This window comes from Rhineura floridana, chromosome 3, assembly GCF_030035675.1.
Source record: "Rhineura floridana isolate rRhiFlo1 chromosome 3, rRhiFlo1.hap2, whole genome shotgun sequence".
Taxonomy (NCBI): domain Eukaryota; kingdom Metazoa; phylum Chordata; class Lepidosauria; order Squamata; family Rhineuridae; genus Rhineura; species Rhineura floridana.
The window spans coordinates 124,049,054-124,066,609 of record NC_084482.1 but is presented as its reverse complement, the minus strand read 5'-3'; the positions used below and the strand labels follow the sequence as shown (position 1 = coordinate 124,066,609).

Genomic DNA, 17,556 nt, shown 5'->3' with positions numbered 1-17,556 from the left:
GGCTTCAAAGTCCGTTTAGTGATTGTTCTGGTTTGTGATCAGAATGTCATTTGCTGCCCTGTACATCCCCATTGTTAAAGGGAGATGGTCTGGAAAGGGTACCTTTGCCAGTCACACCTTAACGTGGTGAGGGGGTTTGAGAGTGTTGAGGAAGCTGAGAGCAATGCCATCAGGAGTCTAGACCAAGAGGCTAGACTCTTAGCAGGGTCACCCAAGGCGGAATGGTCAAAGCTGAGACACCAGACTAAGACACAACCAAAGTCAGAGGAAGGCAATGGTAAACCACCTCTGAATGCCTCTTACCACGAAAACCCTATGAACAGAGTATCCAAAATGCAACACGAGATAGTGCTGGAAGATGAGACCCCCAGGTCAGAAGGCACTCACCAAGCTACTGGGGAAGAACAAAGGACAAGGACGAGTAGCGTTGTGACTAATGATGCAGCTGGGTCAAAGCCGAAAGGAAGCCCAGAGGCTGATGCGCACAGATGCGAAAGGAGAGTCCGGAGTTGTACAGTGCACACAATAGGAACATTGAATGTGAGAAGCATGAACCAGGGAAAGTTAGAAATTGTCAAGCAAGAAATGGAATGTATCAACACTACAATACTTGGCGTGAGTCAATTAAAATGGACGGGAATGGGACATTTTCAGTCGGGCAACTACAAAATATTTTATGCAGGAAATGAGAAATCAAGAAGAAACGGGGTTGCTTTAATAGTGAGAAGTGATGTAGCAAAAGCAATTAGGAGCTACAACGCAAGGTCTGAGCAAGTAATATCAATAAGATTAAATGGGAAACCTATTAACATAACCATCATCCAAGTCTATGCTCCGACGGCAAACACAGAAGAAGAATTGGAGAGATTTTACGCAGAAGTACAGGAGGAAATTGATCACACACCAAAACAAGATGTGCTGATAATCATGGGGGACTGGAATGCAAAAGTAGGGAACAGAGAAGAACTAGGAATTATGGGGAAATGGGGCTTAGGAGACAGAAATGAAGCAGGAGAAGGAGTTATTGAATTCTGTGAAGCAATAATTTGTTTCTTGCGAATACATTTTTTGAGCAACCGAAAAGACTGTACATGTGGACATTACCAGATGGTCAATATAGGAATCAAATTGATTATATAATTGGCAACAGAAGATGGAGAAGTTCCATACTTTCTGCGAAAACAAGAGCAGGAGCAGACTGTGGTACAGATCATGAACTGGTTGTATCAAAAATCAGTAAAGCTAAAGAAGAACAACAAAGCAATCATATTGCCAAATTACAATTTAAATAACATCCCAGAGGAATATAAACAAATAAGGAACAGATTTGAGGCTTTAAACTTAGATGACAGAGAACCAGAAGAACTATGGACTGAAGTTAGAGACATGATCAGGGAAGAATACAAAAAGACAATACCTCTAGTTAGAAAGAGAGAAAGACCTCAATGGATGACTGAAGAAACTCTTAAAATGGTTAAAGAGAGAAGGAAAGCAAAAGCAAAAGGAGATAGAAACACAGCCAGAACCCTAAATATGATAATACAGTGACTAGTACATAGAGACAAAGAGAACTATTACAATAGTTATTGTATAGAAATAGAAGAGGACAACAAAAAGGGAAGAACAAGAGCCCTATTCCAAAATATTAGAGAAATGAAAGGGAAATTTAAACCAAGAGTAGGGATGTTGAATAATCAACAGGGGAACTCACTGACTGACCGAGATGAAATAAAAGGAAGATGGAAGCAATACACTGAAGAACTCTATAAAAGAGATGCAAAGATGACAGATTCATTCACGTAGGAACCATATGATGAAGAACCAGAAATTTTAGAATGTGAGGTAAAAGCTGCTCTTAAAATACTTGGAAGAAACAAATCACCAGGAATAGATGGCATACCAGTAGAGTTGCTACAAGCTACTGAGACTGTCCAAATTTTGACTAAAATTTGTCAAGAAATATGGAAAACTAAACAGCAGCCCACAGACTGGAAGCATTCAATATATATCCCACTTCCAAAGAAAGGGGATCCCAGGGAATGCAGTAATTATCAAACAATTGTCTTAATATCCCATGCAAGTAAAGTAATGCTGAAGATTCTACAACAAAGGCTCTTACCATATATGGAGCGAGGAGTGCCAGACAACCAAGCTGGATTTAGAAAGGGAAGAGGCACCAGAGATCATATTGCAAACATATGTTGGATAATGGAACGGAGCAAGGAATTTCAGAAGAAAATCACCCTGTGCTTTATAGATTACAGCAAAGCCTTTGACTGTGTAGATCATGAAAAACTATGGAATGCTTTAAAAGAAATGGGGGTACCACAGCATCTGATTGTCCTGATGAGCACCCTATACTCTGGACAAGAGGCTACTGTAAGGACAGAATATGGAGAAACCGATTGGTTCCCAATGGAAAAGGGTGTGAGACAGGGGTGTATTTTATCACCCTATTTGTTTAAACTGTACGCAGAACATATCATACAGAAAGCGGGATTGGACCAAGATGAAGGAGGTGTGAAAATTGGAGGGAGAAATAGCAATAATTTAAGATATGCAGACGATACCATACTATTAGCAGAAACCAGTAATGATTTGAAACAAATACTGATGAAAGTTAAAGAGGAAAGCACAAAAGCAAGACTACAGCTCAACGTCAAAAAAACTAAAGTAATGGCAACAGAAGATTTATGTAACTTTAAAGTTGACAATGGGGACATTGAACTTGTCAAGGATTATCAATACCTCGGCACAGTCATTAATCAAAATGGAGACAATAGTCAAGAAATCAGAAGAAGGCTAAGACTGGGGAGGGCAGCTACAAGAGAACTAGAAAAGGTCCTCAAATGCAAAGATGTATCACTGAATTCCAAAGTCAGGTTCATTCAGACCATGGTATTCCCGATCTCTATGTATGGATGTGAAAGTTGGACAGTGAAAAAAGCGGATAAGAGAAAAATCAACTCATTTGAAATGTGGTGTTGGAGGAGAGCTTTGTGCATACCATGGACTGCGAAAAAGACCAATAATTGGGTGTTAGAACAAATTAAACCAGAACTGTCACTAGAAGCTAAAATGATGAAACTGAGGTTATCATACTTGGACACATCATAAGAAGACCTGATTCACTAGAAAAGACAATAATGCTGGAGGAAACAGAAGGGAGTAGAAAAAGAGGAAGGCCAAACAAGAGATGGCTTGATTCCATAAAGAAAGCCACAGACCTGAACTTACAAGATCTGAACAGGGTGGTTCATGACAGATGCTCTTGGAGGTCACTGATTCATAGGGTCGCCATAAGTCGTAATCGATTTGAAGGCACATAATCTAGTGCTTTAAAGAAAGTATTCCAAGCTATTTTACTTACTTATGTAATGAGATTTTAGTCATGGGGAATGTTGCTTCAGGTAGACCAGAGATGATCAACATGTATTATCAAGTGCCATTCGGCTTGCTAGAAAGTGGCCCATGGGCTGGAATTTTGTGTTGATCCACAAGTAGATCCTCTCATATGTAGTCAGGCTCCCGAATAAAGTTAGTGCATTTTAGGGTTTCATAGTTGTGGTTTGTACATACTAAGGCATAGCACTTCCTACAGATGTTTTTCTGTTTACGCACATGTTGCATGCAAAAATGTTTAAAAGTAACATTAGAGCACAGTCCTTCAACCTTGGGCCCCCAGATGTTGTCAGACTACAGCTCCCATCATCCTTGCCTATTGACTAAGATGGCTGGGGTAGATGGGAGCTGTAGTTCGGCAACATCTGGGGACCCAAGGTTGAAGAACACTGCATTAGAGTATAGAATATTTTTCTTTCTTGCACGTAATTTCCAATTTTCTTTTCAAGTTAATCTGACCAATTCTCACCTGCCCACCCCAATAATTGAGTCATCGATCCATCTTGGAGCTAGACCATTGATGGGATAGTAGCTGCTTTACACAACCCATTGTAAAGAGTAAATTATATAAAAAACACATTTAGTCTCTATCAAAGAGAATACTACTTATCACTATGCTGTGTTGAACCTTTTCTCTCCTCTCCCTCTTAATTACACATACAAAAAAGAGAGAGAGAAGTACTGTCACACTTATTCTGCTAATTTGAGCTCACGTTCAAGAATGATCAGAATGATTAAGGGGATGGAGCGACTCCCTTACGAGGAAAGGTTGCCGCATTTGGGGCTTTTCAGTTTAGAGAAAAGGCAGGTCAGAGGAGACATGATAGAAGTGTATAAAATTATGCATGGCATTGAGAAAGTGGATAGAGAAAAGTTCTTCTCCCTCTCTCATAATACTAGAACTCGTGGACATTCAAAGAAGCTGAATGTTGGAAGATTCAGGACAGACAAAAGGAAGTACTTCTTTACTCAGCGCATAGTTAAACTATGGAATTTGCTCCCACAAGATGCAGTAATGGCCACCAGCTTGGACGGCTTTAAAAGAAGATTAGACAAATTCATGGAGGATAGGGCTATCAATGGCTACTAGCCATGATGGCTGTGCTCTGCCACCCTAGTCAGAGGCAGCATGCTTCTGAAAACCAGTTGCCGGAAGCCTCAGGAGGGGAGAGTGTTCTTGCACTCGGGTCCTGCTTGCAGGCTTCCCCAGGCACCTGGTTGGCCACTGTGAGAACACGTTGCTGGACTAGATGGGCCACTGGCCTGATCCAGCAGGCTCTTATGTTCTTATGTTAATCGTGGAACCTCCATTGTAACTATTGGAGATGCTCAAGCTGGAAAGATTGCAAAGTTGCTTTTTGGTCCCGTAGATGCATCTTCAAAAATAAATGAATTGCAAGATTCCCCGCCCCGCCCCGCCCCAGCCCATCTCTTGCTTTAGATTTTGGTTTTCTCCCTGATCAAGTTCCTTGGCAGGAGCCTCATACAGTGGTAGCTTTTGCAGCTATTAATTGCTAGATTTCTCATGTGAGAAATGCCCATATGTGGCTTGTGTCTGGCAGGTGTGGTGTCTGTCTGTTTTGAGGGAGACAGTGATGGCTACATTAACCTAGTAGCATACCCCTATGTGGAGAGTGAAGCCTTGGAGCAGGATGATATACCAGAGAGGGACCAGCCACGTCGCAAACACTCTCGCAGGAGCCTCAACAGGTCTGGCAGTGGCAGTGAGCACAGAGAAGAGAGAGCAGGACTGGCCCCTGACATCGCAGAAAGGTACGTTGTATTGTTTTTTTTCATTAGTTCAGACATATCTAATCAGAGTGTGTTCTCCTTTAGATTGTACGCCTGCAGGCAGGGAGCGTCTTGTTTGTTGTTTTTATTGATATTTTCTAAGCCATTCAGGGAGCCTTTTCGGCTGAAGAGTGGGGTAAAAATGGCTTTAAAAATAAGCAGCCTTTGGCTCTTCTTTTTTCTTTTACAAAAGGGTCCCCAGGATCGAGAGTGACTCTTGTATGTGCCTGTCTGGTATTTCCTGAGGCCTTAACATTTATGCAAAAGAAGGCTTTGGTACCCGGCCAATAATGTGAAAGATGCAGAATGCCCCCCTCTCCCACAGAATTACTTCTGTAAAGCAACTAAATTTGGCTGCCCAAATGTTAATCTCTGTTGTAACCTGACTCCTAGTGAAGGTCTTATTTGTGATGTGATACATTGTACCAACAGCATCCAGGACACAAAGAGCCTCAAGAGCTGCCATTCAGATGTTCCATTTCAGATGCTAGATGGAAATAGTAGCCTGAGTTCTGAGAAGATCACCTTTAACCCATGGAGTCTGCGTTGCCACAAGCAACAGTTGAGCCGCATGCGTTCGGAGTCCAAGGAACGCAAACTCTACAGTATCCTCCAACAAGCAGAACTTAATGTAGTATATATGCTGCATGATCATAGGGTCTTTGGTGGGCACTAACAGGTGTGGCAGTAAATCTCTGCAGCATTTTCAGCTCAAAAAGAGCTCTCCTGTCCTTTGAGGCTGTATTGTGAATCCTAGGCATGACTGTACTGTTCCCCCATGGTCATTATCTTCCTTCTGGCTGTCTTCTTTAGCCTACGTCAGCACTGAAGAGGAAGGTTGGCTCTTGCTTTCAGAATGGGAGAGTTTCTGCTTACAATGTCAGACTAGGGTCTTTCTTCCTTGACTAGTCGGCTCCCTTTCCTGAAGATGAAATGCTTATTTCTTCCTTTTATAATCTGAGGGGAGTTATGCGTGCGCGTGTTTTTGTTCTTGGCTTCCTCTTTTTTGTCAGAATATATGTTCTCTGCCGGAGTGTTCTCTGGCAGGAAAGAGTGGGGCCTTAGAAATGTCTGTAGAAACCAAGCATGGCAGTTGTAGGAATGCAGAGTTTCAAGAGACATATTTTCCTTGACCAGCTCCTTAGAATTCCTTTTACTGGAGAACGTGGTACACCATTTCAAATTGCCCTGTGTGCTTGATTTGAAAATGGGGACCAGACAGCATGGGGATGATGCGTCTGAGGAAAAAGCGGCTCGACAGATGAAGAAGTGTGCACAGAGCACCTCAGCCACACTGGGTGTACGGGTTTGTGGAATGCAGGTAACTGTATAGCCTGCCATCAAACGTTCTGTTACATAATTTATAATTAGAGCTGGTGTCCTCCTGTATACAGGCATGTGCCAGTATTTGACAACTACCTAGAACCCAGAGAATCTCTGCTGCCTTTTTAAAAAATGTGTGTGTGTGATTTATAATATTATACTCTCTCCCACAACCACATATTTTCAGTCTTGAATAGTTACAGAGGGGGTTGAAAATATACCAACGATGACTACAAAAGGCTTCAAGGTTCTTTTTCCAAGTGTAATATTTCAGTGCCAAAATCCTGCATGACTTACAAAAAGCCAAATTCTGTGAAATGGATGAACAATGTTCAGTGCCTAGTTACTTAGTATGTAGTGACTTACAGTGTAATCCTATACATATCTACTCAGAAGTAAACCACATTGATTTTAATGAGGCTTACTCCCAGATAAACGGGTAAAGGACTTGCACCCTTAGGGACCAATCCTAGAATCATAGAATAGTAGAGTTGGAAGGGGCCTACAAGGCCGTCGAGTCCAACCCCCTGTGCGCACCTACCTAGGACTAAACTAATCGAAACTGTAGGATTTACTTCCAAGTAGGCATAGAGTTGTGCTTTGGGGGGGGAGTTGGTGGAGAATATTGGACGCTGTCTAATATCAAAGGTTCTAGCTAAATGAGTTGGTCTCCTGACCTGTGGGTGGCTAACACAGGATACTCATCTGGTAGTGTTCATGTTCCAGTGAGTGGAATGGGAGTCCATGGGGTGACAGATGTATTCCGAGGTTATGACTTTGAACCTCGAAAGTCAGTGTAGTACAATGGAGAGTAGGCTTGGGCATGGGCATATAGCTCTCTTTCTCAGAGATATATACATATTTGAAACCTGTGAATGGGCAAGGATGGACAGAAATTTTATAGAGGCTCTATGTGGGGCTCTCCTGCTGTTGGAAGTAGCTGGTTGCACCTTGCACAAAAACACAGAATATGTAGACTGGTCAGGGTGTCAGGTGTCTCATGCTTTGAGTATTGTGGATACGCTCCTGGTTTGGCATGCCTTCATAGCATGGACACTGGTGCCCTCTGCTGGATGGTGATAATCTGAAATACTTTATAGGCTGTCTGGGAGAGAGGGGTCTACTTGTTATTTATTTATTATTTGATGCATATCCTGCCCTTCCTCCCAGCAGGTGCCCAGGACGGCAAAGAGAAATGCTGAAAACACTTTAAAATATCATAAAAAGACCTTAAAATACATTAAAACAGAACAACGTTAAAACCTTTTTTAAAAAAAGCTTTAAAAACATCTTTTTTAAAAAAAGGGGGCTAAACACATATTATTAAAACATATTAAAAGCAATTCTAACACAGACGCCGACTGGATAATTGAGATAATTCCATTATTAGTTTCCTACTGATTTCACTGACAGCCATGTTTCTGTATTTCCAAGCTGTGGTTAGACCTAATTTTTTAAAAAGAATTGTTGATTTCTGCTCAGGGTGTTTTATTGAGTAATAAGGGTGCCCTGAACAATTATTGTTTTAATAAGGTGTTTAGCCAGCCAGCAGTTTTCTCTTGTGCTGTTTATCCAGCAGGGTGTTGTACTGTGGCCAGTTATAATGTATCATATTTAAGAAGGAAGTTGAAATGGTTTCCCCCTTTCATGGGAGTACTAAAGCTTGCACCCATTTCTAATACCTTGCCAGAATAATGTACAATCCCTGTACAACGTCTGTGAGGAAACAACCAAAACTGCCAAGGCATGCTGTTGAGGTCTGTCATGTTTAATTTGGCTGCAACTGCGCTTTTCCCTCTTAAGTGTGCTGCAGTCCTGTTTCACTTTGGTTATTCTGATTCTGGAATGTCTCCTAAAGTAATGGAAAGATGAGTCCTTAGTAATGTTTTAAACTGGCATAGCAGGGAACCTTCCCTCTTCCTTCCCCTTCTGAAGAACTAGTGTGCGGCTTCCTTTTCTGCCAATTTTCATGAATGCCAGCATCTCAAAGCTCCAGAGGCTTCCATGGGCTACTGCAGAAAAGAATAGCTGATTATTACTTCGTAGCAGCTTCATGTAGTACTTTTGGCTGTTTTTCTATACTAATGTATGACTTCTCTCTGTCATAGGTATATCAGCTGAATACAGGCCATTATTTGTGCAGGAATAAATACTATGGCAGAGGTCTTTCCATTGAGGGTTTTCGCAATGCCCTCTACCAGTATCTGCATAATGGAATAGAGCTACGAAAGGACCTCTTTGAGCCCATCCTAAGCAAACTGCAAAGCTTGAAGGCTGTGTTGGAGAGGCAGGCCTCCTACCGCTTCTACTCCAGCTCCTTGCTCATCATCTATGATGGAAAGGACACCCGGTCTGAGACATACATGGAGCGTAGGGCAGAAATGCGCCTGAAACAAGTGGACCTCTCTCTCCCAGAGAGCCTACAAGATGCCAGCAGCACAGAGTCTGTCACTTTCCAGCCCAAAGTAGATGTACGTATGATAGACTTTGCGCACAGCACATTCAAAGGCTTTCGAGATGATCCCACTGTACATGATGGCCCCGATATGGGGTATGTGTTTGGACTAGAGAGCCTTATCAACATAATGGAACAGATGCGGGATGAGAACCAGTAGCCTTGGGCTGGACTACTTAATTTTGTTCCCCATTGATAGAAACAGACAGGACCACCACCCCTACAGAAAAAGCACACTCTGCTGCTTTGAAAATATTGTTGCTCCAGTGTATTTAACCTCATCAAAGGACATGATATGTTCCTGGCAAAATGGCTTTGACTATCCTGGCCTGGACTCTTTGCAGGAAAGACAAACCCTGTGGACCCCAGCATTGGGCATTTGTATATGGGGCTTGACATTGTTACATACAGCCCTGTGATCATGTCTGTTAGGAATGTGGAGGCTTACCCTGTGGAAAAGAAAAGAGGTGATGTTATAGAGGTGTAGATTTGGAGATTGGAGGATTCCAATGTTCTCTTCCTTGTTAACCTTCCATTGAGGGACAATGGTTTGAACTGCTCTTCTTTTGTTCAAAAAGGGCATTCAGAAACAAATTAACATTACTTAAGGGGCTGATTGAGTCACATGATTTGCACATACTCCTCTCTGCTGTTGCTGCCCCTGAGCAGATGTGAGAGACTCTTCTATAGGGTACATATGATACTTCATTTATATTCTCCAATCTGGGCATTATCAGTTCATCCCAACTGGGGAAATAAATGAACAACAGAAAACCAGTGCAGTGCTTTAATGGTTTTGCTTTGCACCCTGTTGATGAAGCTGGATTACCTCTCCTCACCATTTCCTGCACGTTGATAGAAGCTCTCCAAATTCCAGAAAGGCCTGGTCAGGCATCCTCAATGTTGTCTTGGTCTCAAACTGCATGGGAGAGTTCAGCAGGCTAAGGATAGTGTTAATAGCACATTCAGGCTTGTCCCTTGCTGCTATTCTGAGACTAATGATGACTATCCAGTGCCAATTCCCTCTTGCTCCACCCACGCTACTTTCTATTTTATAGACACAACAGTCTTTTCTCTGGCCTCAGTCATATCCAAGCACCACAATGGCTGGTTGCAATTTTCCTTTTTCCTTCCTTCCAAGCAGGCTTCCTACCTAAACAGTACACTTCCATACATGTTCCATCCACAGTAATAAAAGACTTGTGGTGTAGTTGATTAGAAAAGTGAGTGTCTTCATTTTCAGAACTTATCCTGATTTGTGGAGGGGAGCATCTGTCTGGTTTGAGTGATGGACTCCTAGTTAAATGTGGTTGCCACCTGTACTTGTTTTCACCTCAGGGAGTTGGTGTTTGCTGGCCTTGTTCCGACACTTAGTGAGTTGTTGAATGCAGCTGTGCCACATTCTGGCCCCACATACGTATATGGGATTTTGTTGCGTGGGCTGAGGTGTTGGTGCCACGTAGTGTTCCTCTTGACAACATTAGTTCTCTGTGTGGTTAGTCGCAAATTGCAGCTCTTGGTGGCAATGATGTGCTGTTCTATGGAGCTTGCAGAATAGTCTGATTAGGGGCAGGCCTAGTAAAGACAAATGCACTTTGATTTACTACCATAGGGAATTGATGTCAAGGCATTAAGGTTGAGGACAATTGTCTTAAACCTCTACAGCTGGATGCTCTGATAATGAGTTAGCATTTGCCCTAAAGCTCCTCCTTCGTGTGCTGAATCTGTGCCTCTTATTTGGTCAAGTATGGCCTTCATAGATCTGTCTTGAGAGTATTGGCTCTCATTAAGGAGCTGCTGGTGGAACTCTCTTTAGTGCCAGCATCTATCTGCAGAGTTTATTCGCTCAGTGCTGCATGTTCTGAAGGCAGGTAGGGGAGCCACCTCTGTGCATTGACCAATTTAGTTTTTAGTCTTAGATCTTGCCTTGATAACAAGAGACATTTTTACAGTGAATAGAGTAATATCATTTTCCCGGCATGACCTTTGAATCCTAGAATTTAAAGGAAGGGTCTTGCTTTCTGTTGAGGCCGGCTTTTGAAGTCTTCATAAGCTTCACACTTTGAGGCATCACAATGTCTGCATTGTTTCAGTTAAACAGGAACTTTCAAGATTGTTTTGAAGATTTTAACTGTCTAAGGAAATCTTTATCCTGCCACCAGCTACTTCAGGAACACTGATAAGTGTACACAAAACCACTCTAAAAGTCTCCTTCCTGTTCATTTTGAAATCCTTTTTTTTTTTAATAAAAAAATATCTGGACCATTGAGATCTTCTCATTACAAATTCCAGAGCTTGTAAAAAGCATTTCTCCTTCCTGTTGCTAGGTTTTGTTTTTTATGAAGCTAGTAATTCTGTTTATTTGCTCTGTAAGGAACCAAAAATATTAAAGGGTGTGGTTCTGTTGGTATTTCGCATTGTGGTTAGTTTTCAGACAGTGTAACTGCAAAGCACAGTCTTGTTCAATAGCAATAAGCTTTCCAAGTTCATTTCTGTAACTTCAAATTAAGCAAAGGGACATAGTTGTGTGACTGTTCTTCGTACCTGAGTACCTTGCATGTCTGAAGGGATTTGCCTTGTAGTACTGGAGGTCTACTTGCAACCAGTGCAGAGTACAAATTTAACTAATTTGTCTAACTTGATTGACTGTTAGACTCAAGCCCCATGTTGCCTCTTGCAGGGCTATTTGTGCCTATGTGTACACGCATGTGTGCTTGAGTGCAGCCAGTCAGTGTTGGAGTAGCTGGAATTGAGATGTACTGGCAAAGCTGTGTAGGGAAACATCTAGAGGGTTTATTAGGGAAGTACCCATGCTGTCAGGGCAGATGAATTCAGATGGATTTCATCATAGTTATTTCTAACCCTCCCTTTGGGCATGCAGCAAAATCAGTTTCTGCAGCTTGACATTTGCTTTGGATTTTAAAGCAACTCTGCAGAGTAAAAGTGCCTTCTGAAAGGCACCAAGAGAGACATAGACAGATGAGAAGGCAGGAAGTAGAATATTTGCCTTCAGGCACTCTCCTTCCAATTGCAAGACATGGTTAACTGTTAGTTCAAACTCGCACCTTGCCAGCAAAAAAGGTGTCCAGAGTCTGAGGCAATACACCCTATTTAAGTACACCCTATTACCCTTACCTGCCTTGAAACAAAGGGAATTGAATCTAAAACAAAGCTAGCTTGTCATGGCTTTTGTACAGTATTCTGTCCCACTCTATTTTATTATATCACTGGGACATATTTGGTTAGATAGGACCCAGCATTTGTTGCTACACTGCAGCCATGTTCCTTGCCATGAAGGCAGCTGTCATTGGACAGAATTGTGGAAATGTGCCACTTCCCTGTTCTACCTCATTCTCTAAAGTAAAATCCTTCCAAGAAAGTCATTAGGTTTGTTATGCCATTCTGGGGATGTTGCTACAGAACTGGAAGCTATATTGCAAGTGTCTTGAAGATGTCTAGAGTAATTTTGCAACACAAAATAGCCCAAGATGACATGGTGTTGACTTTGAACAACTAAAGATAAAGAAACTTGTCCCCTTCCTCCTGTAGTTAGGACTGGGACGTTGCTTTTAGTACAGTTTTAGCTCATCAGAAGAGTGGAGTGTAAACAGCTCTTTATTGAAATACCTAGATGAGGATGGGTGGTTAGAGTTTGAGCATACTTTGGTAAAAGGGGTGCTGCTCTGGACAACTGGGTCCAACAAAGCCATTTTGCATGCATTGTGTATGTTCAGGTCCTCTTCCGGAGACTCATGTAAATAATCCTTCCAGTCTGTTCCTGCTGGAATAGCACAGCCTGTTTGTTGCTCTTACAGCTTGCTGACACTTTAGGTCCAATAGTGTTGACTCCTTTAGCAGGCCTTTGCACGTACTGTGTAGTTGCCTTCATGTAGATGATGAATCAACTTTTCAACCTTCTGGAATATGTAGCCAGCTATTTCTCTAGCAGTACATAGGAACTGCTAGCATTGGTGTATGCACACTCTTAAGGGGTTCCTTTATCTTACCAGTAAGGGCCTAATGAGAGTTCATCACATAAGATTTCTTTTATATTGGCTGCAGCTACTGCTGCCTTGGAAGTGTCTCTTCCTCCTCATCTAGAGGTTACTACTGCACTGTGCTTTTTGTCAATAACTGATCTTGTACTTTCAGTTGGAATAAGAGCCACCTTCTCTTTACTAGCACCTTTGTAGCCTGGACCTGCTGCATTATCTTTCAGAAATATCAGCTCAAACATTTCCCTATGAATGATGGAGAGTTGCACTTTGGATAATGTTCAGTCTAGATGACCCCAAAGAAGGCCGACTGCGTGTAATTGGGGGGGGGGGAGGTATTCAACTCTTACCATATCTGTTCCTGCACCTGAAAGAAGTTCATGGAAGAAAAAGCCTGGCTTATGTTGAAATCTGGTAAAGAGACTGTCAGTTTCAATTTCCCTAGCTTTACCCACATGCCTGCAGCTATGTTTCCCTATAGATCCTGCCCCTCTTCAGAGGACCAAACCACAAATCAGACCAGATCCCAGTTGCCTACCTGTTGGCTTACATGTTGGGTTAGATGGTGGATTTTTAGAAGGCCAACAAGATTAGTTCCTGCTGGGGGAAAGTGCTTTAGCTAGCCAGTATCTCACTGAAAGCTACACCAGCAACTTGCCATGAGCCCTAGGAGTGCATCTGATTACACATCTTGCTGCTATTGGTATAATATGTGGAGGTGCAAACTGTGGGCATTTGCTGCTCTACACCAATGCAAGGGAACCTGCTTATTGCTTGCCATGAAACGGTTGCCACAGAACATTATGACCTTTTGGATTTAAAAGGAGAGACAAGTTTTGTTGGTTTCATGGACTATGTTTTTTGACCGTGGGTGGGAGGGAGGAGACACTCTAGGCCTATGTATTTTGCTTGTTTTACAGAACGTCTGGAAAGAGTTATCCAAGTCAGGTTCAAAGTTTGGTTGTATCTGTACTATTACTGCATGCTTATCTCAGGAGCAAAATGTTTTTTATATTTTGAAAAGTCTAGGTGCAGAATGGTCTCTATGAGAACTGCTAGAAAGAGAAGACATGTTACTATGAGAGCAGGGAGCAGAATTGCACCCTACAGGAGTGGTTCCCATCTGTCCCTTTTGACTTGTCTGGGAGGGACACAGCATTGCATTACAAACTTGTATATTTTTCATAGTCTGTTCCAGTGCCATTTTGTTGGGCCAAGTCAAGCTTTTGGGCATGAGAAATAACAGTATTTGTACTCCATACACTGCACCCCTGGCTCTCCTGTTGTGTATACGAAGTCATATGTGTATATAAATAAAGTGCTAGACATTTAGTTGAGGGGCATGTGTCTTTTTATGGGTATCTTCTACTCCACCAAGCTTATAACCTGGTTCACATGTAGTATATATATATCCTGGTGTACTAGAATGTGCTTATTGTATAGGTGGGTGTAGGGAGAATGGGTGCAAAATGGATGGGAATGAATTTGACTGCCTGGGGAACTGCATGAGATGACAAGCAGTCAAGAAATCTCAGAAGGCCTTCCTTCGCTTGTAACATATTTTCTCTTCCTCCAATTTTGTACATTCAACTTAAGGAGATCACCTCGAGGCGTCAATGCTAGTCATTTGCCATTGAAAGGAAGACTGTTTTAACAGGGCTCATTTAACAAAGGGCAGAGTTAGAAATTGTCATCAAATATCAATTGCTTGATGTAAATGTTTTGTCAATGTTCAACTCAAAATACAGTCTTACTATACTGAAGTTTGAGTGGAACCCATCATTATTTCAAAACTAAAAAAATTCAAGTTGGTTTTTAAAAGCTAGGCTAGAAACAAACTTAAGATATATTAAATGTGTTTTTATTTAGAAACTCTGACCATTAACATTCCTTCCTCTAATTTTATGGCTGCACTAAGAGGAAAGCACTCTAGAAGGGAGAAATAATAAAGGGTCAGATGTGACTTAAGGATGGAGGAAGTGGGATAAATCAGCTAATCTTGATTTATTCTGTGACGCTGGATGCATCTCTCTGCTGTAGTAGAGACTTTGTGGAACTGCAAAGGCATACCCAGAAGAGTGTCTAGTCAGAGCACAAATTGTGAAAATGGGAATAATTTAGTGCAAGAAAAGAAATATATCCATTTAAATCGTTTTGAAGAGCTATCATACGACATTTCAAGCAAGGAGTCCCAGATATACAGGAACTGGATAAGCTCCTTCTAACAGCTCTAAAAGAGAAGGGACCAAACGTGGATAGATGCCTCATGTTTTTCCAGTAGCATCTTGCACCAATCTTACAGAAAATAGTTGATGCCGTTCCTAAGAAATGTGTCAGATTCTAGCTCTGGCAAAAAAAGTGGAAGAGAAGAGGCTACTATCACAACAGCCATCCATCTGGAACATGAACATAAACAGTAGTCAATTTCTAGCAAAAACACTGCACTCGCTAAAGTTTAAAATGTAGGAGCTGACTTCTCCCTTTCCCTACATGTATCTTTCCCTCCTAGATTCCTAGGCCTGGGAAGCTCAGCCACACATTTTACGGAAAGGCCTATTGCAACTTTAAGCCCAGCAAATATCAGAAATGAGGACCATCCATTCAGTTACTCTTCTGTTGGAGAAAATAGAAACAATTTTCAACTAACATCAAAATCCCTGATCCGCACTGCTGGCTGGTTTGGAGCATCTCCATTAGCACCCACATTTTCTTGACTTCAGAAAACTCTTGATTAGCATTGGGGTACCCCTGAAAAGAAGAGACTATTGTTAACAAAGGTTGCAATTTGTCCCCTACCTGGTTCAATAGTCAATGTGTGTCCCCCATTAGTGCTGTGATTCTGTGCCAGTATAGCATGTGACATAGAGTGCAATGTTCAGCTTCCTCAGAATTTTTCTTTAAAGAGCACATTCCTAGCTCATGGTTGTGAAGATATCTTTGAAAGTGTGTGTGAAATGCTTGCAAAAATGTCAGAACTCAAGATCTCCAATCGTTGTAGGTTAGGATTTCCGTACTGCTCCTTAGCCCTCTACAAAAGTCAGGGTACATTATGCCAAATAGTAGAAAATACAAAATAATGTGTAAATAATAAAAATCCATTCAAGTATGCATACCTTATGCAGGGTTACAAAATTCACCTTCTTAAGATACTGAATTTTTTTTTTGAGGGGGGCAGAGTATACACAACCCTGCACACCATGCAGCCCAGTTAATGATGTTCAAGTCCTGGCTAACAGCACACACATCTGAATACAGTTTTCCCTAATCTTTCTATAGATGGAGTTCCCAATATGGTGCCTGTGAACAGCAATGTGCCCATCAAGACCCTGACCCTCCCAAATTGTTTAAAATGACTTTTTTTGCCTTTTTATTGCTGTGGGGGGGAGTGTGCCTACTTTTTTTGTCTTTTATTTGCTTGGTTTGTGTGTGTGTGTGTGTGTGTGTAGATATGTTGCCTATTATTGGAGACATTTCTGAGTACAGTGAGTTCTACGAAATGGACATTTTGTACTGCCCATGACTGTTCCTTAGTTTTTGAAATGTGCCCCCAGACTCTAAACTTTTTGGGACTCCCATTCTATAGGTTGATATCTGAGTCAAATGCTATAATTTCTGCTGGACTGAAGCTTGTTGGCATATATGCAAACTTTTTTCTTTTTTAGAACAATGTTCTCAGATGAAGTATTTGCTGCCCTGGGCTCCTTGTGGAGGAAGGGCGGGATATAAATCAAACAAATAAATAAAAATAAAGTATTAACCTGCCCTTCCAGGTAATAACAATTCCCAAGCAGCAAAGAAGTTGGGTTTAATATGCTCTAACCTAGTTAGATTACATCATCCATAACCATTGACAATACTGTTTGGGGCTGATGGAAGTGGGAGCCCAATAGCATCTCTACAGTGGGTTAAAAGACAAATCAAATTGGGGAAAAGCCTCCTCCAGTAGATCAACAAAAGCCTTCGACATTCTTTTGTGGAAGGGGACTTCACAGAAATACTGCCAAGCTTTACATTGACTTGCAAAAGGGGTTGCCTCCCTGGGAAAGGGGTTTCCAGACATGCACTAAACAATATTTGAACCTAACATGTGCCCCTAAGGTCGACAAAGTCTGCTTCAGATGCGAGTTCATAGAATCGCAGAGTTGGAAGTGATCTCAAATGTTGACTAATCCAATCCCTTACTGATACTGGCAATCTACTGGTTTGAACATCAGAGTCTGCAGGATTCCGTGGAGATACACATGTATCTCCAGAGCATTTTCGTGTCTTTCCAAGTATCATTACATAAAACTGGTATAGCTGGGGATTCTGATGTAGCTCCTTGGTGTTCCTGATTCCACTGCAGATTGTCTCTGCTGATGCCATTTAATGTGGGTAAGGGAGTGAGTTGGCTAGGCAGCCATGGCTCATAGGTAGAGATCTGGGTATAGCAGAGAGAGACCAACATCACCTAACTAACCATCAGGCTTCCTTTGAAGATTCTGTTAAGACCTGGCCTCTGCCGTCATCCAGTTGTCCTAAGGCACAAGGAACAATTGGTTTGTGGTTCTGGGGAAAGAGTGTCTGAAGCAGAAGATGACGTACACACTT

At 41.8% G+C, this 17,556-nt stretch overlaps 1 protein-coding gene across 3 annotated transcripts in view; it reads left to right on the top strand.

Moving 5' to 3' along the window:
- The window catches only part of IP6K1 (inositol hexakisphosphate kinase 1), a 44,459-nt gene extending 30,161 nt beyond the window's left edge, over positions 1-14,298 (top strand). For all 3 annotated transcript variants that reach the window (XM_061617720.1, XM_061617722.1, XM_061617721.1), the window contains exons 3-6: positions 4,965-5,175; positions 5,626-5,798; positions 6,339-6,514; positions 8,625-14,298. In XM_061617720.1, coding sequence (XP_061473704.1) covers positions 4,965-5,175; positions 5,626-5,798; positions 6,339-6,514; positions 8,625-9,131 — 1,067 coding nt within the window. In that variant the 3' untranslated portion in view covers positions 9,132-14,298. The remainder of the gene's footprint in view (positions 1-4,964; positions 5,176-5,625; positions 5,799-6,338; positions 6,515-8,624) is intronic.
- Positions 14,299-17,556: the final 3,258 nt, after the last annotated feature.